The sequence below is a fragment of the Sphaerodactylus townsendi genome, linkage group LG06 (assembly GCF_021028975.2).
Source record: "Sphaerodactylus townsendi isolate TG3544 linkage group LG06, MPM_Stown_v2.3, whole genome shotgun sequence".
NCBI lineage: Eukaryota > Metazoa > Chordata > Lepidosauria > Squamata > Sphaerodactylidae > Sphaerodactylus > Sphaerodactylus townsendi.
In genome coordinates this window covers 42,390,818-42,404,535 of record NC_059430.1, presented here as the reverse complement: position 1 = coordinate 42,404,535, position 13,718 = coordinate 42,390,818, and the positions used below count along the sequence as shown (strand labels likewise).

General features: G+C 36.8%; 1 protein-coding gene across 2 annotated transcripts in view; it reads left to right on the top strand.

Annotated features, from left to right (window-relative positions):
* The window catches only part of LUC7L2 (LUC7 like 2, pre-mRNA splicing factor), a 30,160-nt gene that overhangs the window by 6,174 nt on the left and 10,268 nt on the right, over positions 1-13,718 (top strand). The window contains exons 2-4 of one of the 2 annotated variants that reach the window (XM_048500914.1): positions 4,565-4,602; positions 5,179-5,273; positions 12,399-12,497. In XM_048500914.1, coding sequence (XP_048356871.1) covers positions 4,596-4,602; positions 5,179-5,273; positions 12,399-12,497 — 201 coding nt within the window. In that variant the 5' untranslated portion in view covers positions 4,565-4,595. The remainder of the gene's footprint in view (positions 1-4,564; positions 4,603-5,178; positions 5,274-12,398; positions 12,498-13,718) is intronic. The other variant, XM_048500913.1, reaches the window with a different exon arrangement.

Here is a 13,718-nt window from a genome sequence, read left to right as displayed (position 1 = left end):
GATATGTATATCAGGTTTTGAATACTGGTATGTTTATAATAAAAAGCCATGCTATAAATAACCTCTGTGGTGCAGAGAGATGCATGTTGTTGTTGATGGGTCAGAAAACAGATACTTAGCATTGTAAAATTGTTTTCTACTTTTTTCCATTAGAAAAGAAGAATTTCTCCTTGGACTTTCATTCAGCTTGTTAGGTAGCTTTGACATAATTATTTTGCTTCAGTTTCTGCTATTTTCATACTGCTTTACAATTCAAATAGTAAATGAATTCCCTTAGCTAGGATAATTACAGATACAGCTGTGTTGGTCACTAGGATTTTTTTACATTAGCTATTTTAATGTGAGCTTTTATGGGTCAGTTCACTTCATGAATCAGCTCACTTTATGAAAGTGAGGTTAGAAAAACTGATGCTGCAGTAAATAGTCTTTAAAATGCCACTGTTTAGCTTAACTAACCTTATATTGTTCTTTTTTAATGTAAGTTACTTGAAGCATACTTTAACATACAACAATTTCACTAACTGCTGTTGTGGGTTTTCCGAGCCTTGTAACCATGATCTGGTAGTTTTTAGTCCTAACATTTTGCCTGCATCTATGGCTGGCAGTTAATTCTGGCCATCAAAGCCTTCAGCAATACTATTTCATTACCATTGAGACCACATGGAAAACTGCACCTAAGTAGGCTAGGCAGGTCAGGCATGCAAAATTTTTTACATGTAATATGATGACCATAGATGAATATGTATGAATCTATGAAAATTAATTTTAAAAAGAAATAAAGGATAATCTGTTAAATGAGCTTTCGAAGAACATAGATCTGTTCTGTGTGCTTAGGAGAAGATGATTAGAACTTGGGATATCTGAGAGTTCTGTAGTCCTTTTTCCCAGGTCAAAATTTGTTCACTTTTAAAAATGCTTCAGCAGTATACCTTTTTAATTAAATGTTAAAACAAAAATCATATGATAAAATATTCTTTCTTTTCCCTGCACAGTATTCCGGGTTTGTGTGGTTAAAAGAGACCAAGATTACTTCTTTGATGCTGCTCAGAATGGAGCCCACATATTAATTCTGATATGGTACTTTTTCCGTACAGAGGCTCTGGTTGCAATATGCAAAAGATCCATGAACATGACAGCCAGGAACTTCATTTCCCGCTTGCTCACATTTCCACAACTAAACATGCTTAGATTCAATTTACAAGGCTGTTCAAGTTGTTTTCTCATTTTTTCTATATTTTTAGTGTGTTTAATTAAAAAATAGTAACCTGGGTTTAGTTTTGAATGATTTTGAGTACGAAGAAAGGAGTATGGATTTATACCCCACTTTTCTCAATCACAAAGAGTCTCAAAGTGCCTTACAAATTCCTTCTCTTCTTTTTCTCACAACAGATACCTTCTGAGGTAGGTGGAACTGAGAGTTCTGAGAGAACTGTAACTTGCCCAAGGTCACCCAGCAGGCTTCATGTGTATGCGTGGGGAAACAAACCTGATTCACTAGATTAGCGTCCAACTACTCTCAACCACTGTGGCATGCTCTTAACCACTACACAATATTGGAGAAGAACTATAAGGGGAGAACTGGTGTGAAGTAGTGGTTTGTGTGTAGTACTAGGAGCAAGGAATCTATATTCATATCCCCACTCAACCATGAAGCTTAGTGGATGATCGTAGGCAAGACATTCTCATCCTAGCCTACTTAATAGTATTGTTGCATAAAATGGAGGGAGAACTGTAATGCAGCCTCAGCTCTCTGGAAAAGGACTAGGGTAAAAATGTAGTTGATAGAGATCAGGGAAGAATTACAATCCTCTGATTGAGGGTTGAGCTTGTGCTGGTGGCAGAAGAGGAAATTGCCTGAGATGTTTCAGAAGAGGTAGTGAAAATGAGGATCACAGTTAGCTGAAAGTTAGTTTGTCTACAGTTCTTGTATTTCTAATCTATCTTGTACCTGTTTTGTAGGAAAGTAGGGCTAACCTTGGGTAATGTCCAGTCAAGGCACAGCTTAATTGCTTGAAATTTTGGGATGTTGTCTTTGGAAAGGATGGTTTTGTTGTGTTTCTGTTGTGAACAAATTAAGCTACTTGTCGAATTGCATTGTAGTCGTATCACTGAAGAGGCTTACAACACTGTATCTGCATCCTTATAAAGCATCCAAGCTGGGGTGCTTTATAATGGGGCATTATGACATGTCTGTGAGTGACTCATAGTTATGGTGACTACAGATAACCTTCATGTTCAGGGGCAGCAAATCTCTGAATGCCAGTGCCAGGAAAAAAACATCAGAGGGAAGGCCTTTGGACCCTGTTGTTGGCCCTCCAGAATAACTGTTTGGCCATTGTCTAAGATGGGATGTTGGATTAGATCAGAGGTGTCCAACTCTGATGTTTCAGATGTTCATGGACTACAATTCCCATCAGCCCCTGCTAGCACCCCAATTGGCCATACCAGCAGGGGCTGATGGGAATTGTAGTCCATGAACATCTGAAGTGCCAGAGTTGGACACCCCTGGAATAGATGGACAACTGATCTGATCTAGTAGGACTCTTCTTTATGTTCTTATGATATAGAGGTTGACCTGAATTCCTTTTGCCTTACCTGGGTTTAACAAATAGTTATAGCAGCATAACTGGGCCATTAATGTATGTAGGAAATATATACAGAGCCATAAAAATAAAAAAAATGAAAAGACCTGAAACCAGTGTTAGCCAAAGAATGTGGGTTAAACACATGTTGCAGACCTCCTCTTTAGTTAACCTACAAATCCATCTCCTTGTTTGAATGACCACAACAGTGTTACATAATGTGTAAGTTGAAAAACAAACTCATTATAAATATTTCTAAATACTTTGTTGAACAAGAATTAATATCTATTTGTAGTGAAAGTGACATCTGGATATTGCTTTTGCATCAGGTGGGGTGGAATATCTGCTTTAACATTGTACAGGAAGCTGGATTTTTAAATTAACAAAATATTAATATGTATGAGTAACAATTATCCTAACAGGCTTTATATAATTACTTCCATCTCCGTTACAGAAATATGGTTTGGGCCAGACACCATGCTAAAAAGGAAGCTGCTGTTTCTAAAGATGAACTTAATTTTGTAATTGTGTAAATTCAGTGTTACTATTTCATGTCATACATAAATTAAAGTTATCTGGGGGAATTGGTGTGTGTAATAGTAGGCTTTAAAATATCTATTTACCTGGGTGCTGAAGAGCTGGAGTAGCAACCATGTTTTAAATATTTTTTTTTTAATGAGCAAGAATGATAATTTCCATTACCAGTATTTAAAATTTCACAGTTCTCCCACAATAGTTCATTTTATGTAATGATTTTGTGATCGAGCTACAGTTGCTGAAGACCAGTTGTTTTTAAAAATGGAAACAGCTATATTTGTAAGCAGTACTGGAAAATATTTCAGATTCTAGGCACCAGAATCAAATTTTAGATACAACATTAAATTTGTAGCTATCTGGGTAATTTTAGAGGAAGGAGTATAAACAAAACGATGATACCCAGGAGTTAAAATGTTTTTCCAACCCAGCCCTGGTTAATTGACAGCAACTTTCAGTAAATTCCCGCAAGATAGGCTAGTGTATTGCTGTCAGACACAACACAATTCAGGTTTCCCTCCATTCTTTACAATCAACATGTATTTCTAGATATGTGATGAAAATGCTGGCAGACTTTATTATATACAAACTGAACAATCTGGCCCCTTGTTTTATTTATAAAGGTTCAATGTATCTATGCCTGCCTACTTCATTCTGCAAGGGAGTGTCAGAAAGGCCCCGCATTCGCCGAGCCGTGAGTTACTGCTAACTTTTCAGATGTGTTAATTAATATGTAACCAGCGCACATGTGTCTTAAAAAGAGAGCAAGACTGGGAGGAAAGTGCCCCCATTCCCTCAAGTATTCTGCAGTAGTAGGCATGACTTGTAAGGGCAAATCTAAATTTTGTAAATTTAGATCTATTAAATTGAGAGACCTAGCATCTGAAAACCTACTGTTGAACTACTCTGAAGTTATTGTAGGATGTGAATTATTTAGAACTAATTAATCTGTTTCTGAAATGAAAGTTTACTTTATGTGAAATGTGACCTATTTGAAAAAAAAGTTTGCATTTTAACTTTGCATAGGACAACTAGTTAAAACTGGAATTGCACAATGGAATGATTGGGTCAAGGATTTGGACACAGGTTTAAACTGAGTGTTCTAAACTTAATAGAATGAAATGATGACTACATTCTGAGGTAGATGGGGAGGGGAGTTGTGAAGACATCCTTTCTCTGCTTCAGAAAGAAGTTTTCTTCTGTTTCAGTAATTCACCAATAGGTTTTCACTTTATGAAATGACAGTTTTAAGGAATAAATAGAAAACATGAGTTGTGAAACTGCTGCTGCATCTTTAGACAGGAAGTAACTCTTGAGGGGACCTTCTTTGCCAGTCTGAAATAATGACCTTTCTACTGTATCTTGAGGGACAGTAACCCCTGCAGTAAATCAGTAGCCAGGTAATTGAGTTTACAATTTAGATCTAATATTTCCAACCTTGTTCGCAGATGTGCTTGATTAGACTTGCAATTGGACTTCATGTTTGGTAAGCAGGCTGATGCTTTTGTGTTTCTAGAAGTCTCATTTTGTCATTAATGTAGATACACTGTGTTCAACTTACAGAGTAATTGTTTAATTCAGCTGGTAGGCATTCTTGTTTCTTCCAGTGTTCTAGCTGTATAAACTCTTCCACCTGTGTTCAACCTGCCCAAAGTAAAAGGCCTTTGCAGCCATACCGTGAATGAAGTCTTGAAGAAATGTCAGTGACATTTAATAGAAACTCAAGAAATGTAAACAGTTGCAAAACTATTCATTCCAATTGCCAAGTGCAGTCCAAGCGTGTTAGAAATCTGTGACTTCTGTATCAATACTATTAAGGCAATGAATTTTCTCTATGTGTAGTTATGTTTAATTTCTGGTGTATTATTTTAGTGTTGTGTTTTATATGAAAGTTACTATATTTAAATTATTCCTGAGCTAGTGTTACGTTTTAGATTCAACTTTATCAGATTTGTGTGTGTGTGTATCATGGAGAACAATCCTTTGGATGCAAAAGAAACAACGCTGGCCTTTTGAACATTTCATATTTGCCTAATCAATGATGTGTATTTCTGTGTTACAGGGGACACTACCCGGCAGCGAATCAAATTCAGCGATGACAGAGTATGCAAAAGTCATCTTCTCAACTGTTGCCCTCATGATGTCCTCTCTGGAACAGTGCGTATTTTATTTTATAAATTTTAAATATTGCTTATTGGAATGTTTACAATTTCCAGCAGTAATGAGCTAATGAACCAAAATACAATATTGAATGTTAAGTAAATGATCCTATCATAAAGAAACCAGAACATATAAGTTGTTTCCCTCCCAGCACCCCTGTTTTTAAAATGATGTAATCTAAATAGTGCTTTGGCACCTTGTGAACAGTGCGCTAGTCTTCCTGAACTTTTTTCCTGCTCTGAGTTAATTCTGCTGCTAGTTTTCTATGTTAAGACATTTTTTTTCATAATGCAGACTTTAACAAAAAAAAAAATGACTCTGAGATCCAGCCCCAACAATTTGGGAGCTAGGTTCATTTTTCATCTAGGATTTCATACTTTAATAACCATATTTTCCACAAAACCTAAATCCAACCTTTTCTCAGTTTTCTATAATTAAAAGTATGCTAATAGTGTTGTGATCTAAATAGAGAAACAACTCTGCTTGTAATCGTCACAATAAATAGCTAATCTCTAACCCTAGCCTAATTTCTTTAAATTTTTTAATAATTTCATTTGTTGGTTTAAAAGCTCAATTTAGTTGAATATTGGAGGCAGTACAAAAGCAACTGCTTAAGAAATGAATTCATGCACCACTATTGAATGGTGTAAGGTTAAGCTTTTATATAAACAAGCAATGACCAGAACTTTATGCCCATGTTTATATTATACAGCAAAACATTCTCATGTAAGGTAATAAATAAGTTTTGGGTTGGATTCAGCCAGCTTTTTAGTTAAATCTCAGCAGTTCCTCTCCTTTCTACAGCCCCTGCTTCACATGGCTTTTGTCATGCAGATGCCACAATCCTTTCGTCCTTTTTCACCAATGGAAAAATTTGGTGGGTCCAGCCACTGTACTTCTACTGAGAATTGCTGAGACACTACAATAAAACCATTGCTGAAAATAGTAGGAATGATGAGGTGTTGAAGGTATTCTTTGACTGTGTCAATTTCTGTGTATTTTGCCACAGTTAAAATGGCGTTAGAGGAAAACCTTCGACACTCATGCTGTATTTTGAGGTATTTTCTCAGATAATTTCACTTTACCTGCACTTCATTTCAAAGAGGCCAACATAAATTTTATCCTGTTTTCTTCCAGAGAATTCTGGATGGTATATATTGTTCATCACAACCCTCATCAGCCCTGGCAGAATTGATTGTGATTGCCCAGAGCTTACACAGTAAACTTTGTGGCTGAATGAAGATTTTGATTTGGCTGTGATTTCTTTATTTAACTTTAGAGAGCCAGCTTCATTTTCTTCCAAGAATAATATTTACTTGTGTGATCTAAGTTTGCTTTTTGGTTGGTGCAAGGAAAAGTGGGGTGGGCACTGTGCTGAGAAATAATCCCATATGGTGAATTGTTTTGAGAATATTAGTTTTTTGTTCATTATTGGAAGGAGATGGTGGTTTACGGTCTCACTGCTTACATTTGGTTACTACAGATGTAATAGACTTGGATATTTCTGTTTTTCTTGTGCACTCTTTGGACATTGCCACTGTGTGAAGTAGTAAAGCCAGAAACAGTTTTTATCTCAATGATATGGTAAACCTGTTCTTGGGATACATCAGTTCATGGGACAAACAACTCCCCACTTACCCTTTCAAGAGAAGGATGGTATTCCAGCTAGCTTGCTGTGCATATGGAACAGTTGTTCTATGTGATGGGCTATTTGTTTAGAATGGTTTGGAGAAGTAATAATAATGTGGTAGGTCACTGGAGAAAAGACAGAGGAAGAAACAATGAAAAAGCCACTTGTTTCTCCAATAGCTAACAAAAATCTGCTGTAAGTACAAGTGCATTTGATCATTATGTGTTGCAGAGTACTGCCTCCACACTGTAGTTGCCAAATATTTTGATATAAAAGCATCTTTAAAAAAAACAACAACCCTCCTTAGCCTATTGGTCAATGGCGAGGAAGAAAAATAATTGTCAAAAGGTGAGCTTTTGCATCTGCAGTGATTAGGTAGACCTCCAGAGTCTCAGTCATTGTAGAGTGCAGCATTTTCTTAAGTTCTGAGGCTGGCTGCTCCAAGAAACAATGAAAATAAATTTGAGGACTTAAACGGCAATGGTATGAGTAAGCAAAATTATTGCAGCACTGTTTTCTTTTACGTTTCTTGGTTGGAATCTGTTGAATGGCTGCACAAGTGTGTGGGTCTGTTTTCTTGATTCCCTCTTCCCACAGCAGCACTCCAGCTCACTCCATGCTGAGGGACCCCTTCCCCCAGAAAGTATTTTGAGGTAGATTTGGAGCTGCTGCAGGATGGGGGAGGCACAGTAAGTCACACTCTGCAGGCAGAAATCCTATTGCCCAGAATGATAACCATATAGGTCAGTGGTTCTCAACCTTCCTAATGCTGCGACTCTTTAATACAGTTCCTCATGTTGTAGTGAACCCCAACCCTAATATTTATCCGTTTTACAGATGGAGAACACTGATGCAGAGAGTCTTAGGCGACCCCTGTGAAAGGGTTGTTTGACCCCCAAAGGGGTCACAACCCACAGGTTGAGAACCACTGATATAGGTTTTTCCCCTGTATTTCTTCCCTACTTCCTTTCCACCTTTGTTTTAGGTTTTCCTGAATAATAATAATAATAATAATAATAATAATAATAATAATAATAATAATAATAATAATAATAATAATATATTATAATACTATATTATAATACTATATTATAATACTATATTATAATACAGAGTAATGATCATTGGTGATCGTTGTGCTTTGGCTAGCCTTAACTGCCTGCCAAAACGCATGGTCAGCAGATCTCTGCTTACATTGGTCTTTGGTGGCATTCAGAGCATCTCCAGAGTGTGACACAGTGTGATACCCTCTTCACTGTCTCCTGGCTCTGGATAATCTTACTGACTAAGAAGAAAGATACTCCATCAGGATAAGTGAATCTGTAAACTGCATTATTTTTTAAAAATGCAGAATTTTAAATTAAAAGATGAAAACACATAAAGCTATGAGATATACACATAACATGGGAATTTGCTTATTAGTATAACCTGATAAATATAATAATGAGCTAATTCTTAGACATATCCAATAATCAACAATCCTGTGTATTTCTTTATGAATCTTCCTTCAGATTAGTTTTGCTTTCAGACGTTCCTGCCAGATATGCATAAAATCATCAACATATCTGTTCATTTCTAACATATAATACATTTCTAACCAAACAAACTCAGGCATCTTTGCTATCCTCCCCAGTTTGATACCACCTGAGCAATGCCTTTGCACAATTTTCTCTAATTACTATATTACCAGATAACTTCTATACCTCTTAGAGTAATCTTTGCTATGTTTCCTGAACAAAGTCAGTATCAGGTTCTTTCTTATAACTGTCTGAGTTTGCTACATTCAGACTTGAATCTCAAAACATAAATGTTGGCTTTTGGACAATGCCAATAATGAGAAGTAGAAATAAGATGGTGGAAAGTATGTAGTGGTGTGCGTGTAAATAAAAAAATGCTTCAGGGGGCTTGTGTGATGATGTCAAATGATTACTCAGTATAGCACTTAACACAAAACATTGTAATCTCTCTTGGAATCCTGTTCAGAAACACACCGCTTCTACTTATACACGGGGAAAATCATTTACATAAGAAGCAGACTGCTAGATTAAAACTGATCCATCTATACCCTTTTCAGAATAAAGATGACTGAAGATTTCAGAATTCATCCACCATTTCATCTTTGTTCTTGAATGCTCCATGTGAGTCCTGGTGCCTACCTAGTTCTGTCCGCAAGGCACTAGGACACAAGCGGAGCATTCTAGAACAAAAACATTCCAGAAAATGGCGGATGAATTCTCTAAACTGGGGTCATCTTTATCCTGAAAAGGGTATAGCCCAGGATCCTGTTTCACACAACAATCACTTATTGCCCTGCAGGACCAGCAAACAGCATAGATGCCAAAGCTTTTTCCTGTCGTGGTTTCCTAGTACTAGTTTTTGTATGCTTATGGCACCTGGATGTGTAGGTTATTTGTGGAAGGGGCGTACAATATTAACTACAATTACAGCAATATCGATATAACAGTAATTTAAAGGGCTTTAACAAAGTCCGCAATCTTGAGACTACTGGGTGTGATAAGATCTGTGACTTTAAGAATGAATTGATGGGTGGAGTTAAGAGAACCGGGAAAAGCTGACCTGGGAGAATGTAGCAGGCAAACTTCACAGCAGGCAGTGCCTCCTCACTTGCAGACAAAAAACCCACTATAACCCCACTGGGCAGCAAAGAGTTCCAAGGGAAGCATTCTTTTCATAATGGACCTGTGCCAACTGGTAGTAAATTCCAATGTTTATAATTTTTTAAAATATTCTTATTTCTTTGTAGTTGTTTTATTTCTGTTGTCAGCTGTCTTGTGTTCCACAAAAGAGAAAGATAATTAATAAATGTTTTAAATAAATAAAATGGAGTTACTTATTTCATATGTCCTGAATGTGTACCTCATCAACCTATTGGGTGTTCCTGTGGCCTAGTGTTATAGGGGAATACGTTATCCATAACTTATTTAATAAACCTCTTTCATGTTCCCCTTTAATCATCTGAAAAGCTCCAGATTCTTACTTCTCCTCATAGAATAGATGTTCCAATTGCTTAATCTTTTCAGATAGTAGATTTATAAAAATTCCTAACAGGAGAGAAATTTTATGTTGGTGGCCAAATCTTAACAGGAAAAATAAGAATGACTCTACATTTTTGTGTGTGTGTTTCATTTGGCTTAGCATATTTTTTTTATCTTGCCCTCTTTCAAAGATCTGAGGGTGACATACATTGTTCTCCATTCCCCATTTAATTTTTGCAGCAACCCCATTAAGTAATTTTTTAAAAGAGTGGCTCGCCGAGGGTTGCTGAAACTTCCAAATCTTGTTTCAGCACTCTATCCACTGTTTAAGCAGAGAATGTATCTCTGCTAATTCAGAGACTTGCTTGAGGCAACTCACAACCTAGCACAAGACTGAACCATTTACAAAGTCAGTAAAAACCCAGAGCTTAAAACATTTATTATTATGCTGGAAACATAATGGATATGTATGAATTAAGAGTAAATAGATACATCTATTTTGTGATGCCTTACAAATGAATGGTATTGGATATGGAGGAGGAGCCATATATTTTAAGCTGGCTGTTGTAAATAATATTGTATCAGTTTGCTATTAATATTGTATCAGTTTGCTATTAATTTCATTAAAAATCAAAGAAATTGCAATGTGTATAATCATTGTAGTGTGTTGGATGAAGTTTTCTGTTACAGGATGCATGGCTAAAAATTCTGTAGGTAAAACATGCTAAGTTAGCTATCTATTCTTGTTTTTACAAAATAGGAGTCTAAACAGCTTTTTTCTCAGTTTCAAATTGAGATTTAAAATTTTCTTGCTGATTATTATGAATGTGTGTATAACTTAACTATCGTTGTTGCCTGAGAATCAGTTGTAGAATTCTCTTGTCTACTTCTCCAGTTCTTATAACTTTTCTGTGCGATTGTAACACCCAAGGCGTTATAAGCTTAGACTTCTACCACTTCCACCAGATGAAGGGTCCATCATCAGTGAAACGCTTGTAGAATTTAAATCATTGTAATTGTTGTACTCATGGAGAATACTTCATTGTCTTCATTGTCAGGAGGTAAATTAAAGGAGTATGATAGAAGTAAACATGTGCCATTTGTTATTATGATTGTAATGCATAATCTCCCCTCGTTAGGATCTCTATTAAACAAATGGGCTGATGATAGCTATGCAATCTTGTTAGGGTGAATGCAAGAAGAAGAGAGGAGACTTATTTAGAATTGTCCAGTCTTACAAGTTCATGTATTAGTACAAATGCAGAGACTACAACTGACTACATCATTCCCAAGTGGAATCCAATAACAAAAGCTGTGTTGTACTTTTTATTAAGGCCAGTCAATATAATGCTAGAGTGACAGCAGCAAGAAAGTCAGCTATACTTAGTTTGAGCAGTATTATATTGAATATCTTAATATGGACTACTGTATATACTTGCATAAAAGTCAAATTTTTCAGCACATTTTTGGTGCTGAAAAAGCCCCCCTCAACTTATACGCGAGTCAGGTGTATTTTAAAAAATATTTTAGGGGTTTTACTTTGTCGGTCGCCAGGGGGCGCAGTTTTTAGGCTAGTGTCACAAAAATTTCAGGGATTTTTCAAGAGACTCTCCTGATGATACCACCCAAGTTTGGTAAAGTGTGGTTCATGGGGTCCAAATTTATGGACCCCCAAAGGGGGTGCCCCCATTCCCCATTGTTTCCAACGGGAGCTAATAGTGGATGGGGCTACATTGTGAGGGCCCATAACTTTGGACCCCTTGAACCAAACTTCACCAAACCTGGGTGGTATCATCAGGATAATCTCTTGCTGATACCAGCCAGGTTTGGTAATGTTTGGTTCAGGGGGTCCAAATTTATGGATCTCCAAAGTGGGTGCCCCATCCCCCATTGTTTCCAATAAGAGCTAATAGTAGATGGGGCTACATTCTGAAATGTTGGTTCTGCTAACATAAACATTCCTCCCCTGACCAAAAATCCAGTTTTGAAGGATTTTAACTCTTGTGTTTTAACTTGGTTGCTGATTGAGCTAAGGTTTTTGTACTTTTAAAGTTATTGTTGAAACCATATTGTTCATGTTGGCCCTCTTTTCCACTTACAGAGCTAGTTTACTGTTTTTCTTTGAAATAAATATTCAAAAACATTTTAACCTACTGATGCCTCAATTAATGTAATTTTATTGGTATCTATTTTTCTTTTTGAAATTTACCAGTAGCTGCTGCATTTCCCACCCTCGACTTATACGCAAGAATAAGTTTTCCCAGTTTTTTGTGGTAAAATTAGGTGCCTCGACTTATATGCGGGTCGACTTACACACAAGTATATACGGTAGTTCTGGTCACTGATGAAAATATTTCTGTTGTGCTAATTAATTCAAATAGTGCATTGTTTCTGAACTTACATTAAATTTTCTTCACAATATTTGATCACAATATTATTTAAAGCCACTTTGCATTTAATGTACGTATGTTAAATTCTTGTTTTTTCTGTCTTTAGAGAATGGATCTTGGAGAATGTCTGAAGGTGCATGATTTGGCATTAAGAGCAGATTATGAAATTGCATCCAAAGGACAAGACTTTTTCTTTGAGCTTGATGTACGTTTTGTCTTTGAATTCTCTCTCACGTATAACTGTGTTGGAACATGTAACAGCGTGGGAAGCTGACTCAAGCACATAGTGTCATGCTGGGTTTTGTTTTCAAGTCTTGATCCCAGCAAATAACCTGGTGCTTAAGTGCCTATATTTTTGGAGCATGGGGTTTTGTGAAGTGCTCAGTTTTCTGGGATTTAGAATTCTTGGTTAGTTGCTTAATGCTGGAACATGATTAGAGAAATTAGACATTTTGTTGCAAGTTTATATACTACTGGAAGAACTACTCAACAGGACTTGCTGGCTGTAAGTTTTGATGAGTTTGAGAAGTATTATGTATGTGTGATATTTTAAAGATGATTGCTTTCAGTGAAGATATGGAACAAAAACATACAAGTAGTGATATTGTCTGGAGAACCGATAACCTTTGGGAAGTGAAAAACTAGGTGTTAAGCCTGTAACCATTCACACAATGAGGAGCTAGGGCAGTGATAGCGAACCTTTTTGAGACCGAGTGCCCAAACTGCAACCCAAAACCCACTTATTTATTGCAAAGTGCCAACACAGCAATTTAACCTGAATACTGAGGTTTTAGTTTAGAAAAAACGGTTGGCTCTGAGGCATGTGTTACTCAGGAGTAAGCTTGGTGGTAGTCAGTGGCTTTGCTTTGAAGCAACCTTGCATCTCTTCCAATGGGTGAATCATGACCTTTGGAGGGTTTACTCAGAAGCAAGCCCCATTGCCAGCAACCAAGCTTACTCCCAGGTAAAGGATTGCGCTTTAGTTCTTTGCATGAAAATCAGTGGGGTTTAACAGCGCTTAACAAGGTTACCTACACTGCTTCCCCAAAACTAGGTCTTAGGTTTAATGCTAACAATTGAGCCTAGCAACCCGGGGTAGGGGCACTCTGTTTTCGTGTGCCCACAGAAAGGGCTCTGAGTGCCACCTCTGGCACCCATGCCATAGGTTCGCCACCACTGAGCTAGGGCATTATTTTCTATATGTGAAATCTAGCCCTTCTTACTTAAAATCCTTGCCAATTCAGCTTCACTCAAGAGTGCCTTATGTAATTGTACATCTCATTGGTTGACTGCTCTGAATTTGTCTTCATTATTAAAAAATACAGAAATGGAAGAGTGTTGACAACTGGAAATGTTTTAGTATTCCAGTAAGTGTGATTTAAAGTTGCTTTAAGATCTCCTAGAAAGCCTTGATCAAGTGAGTTAA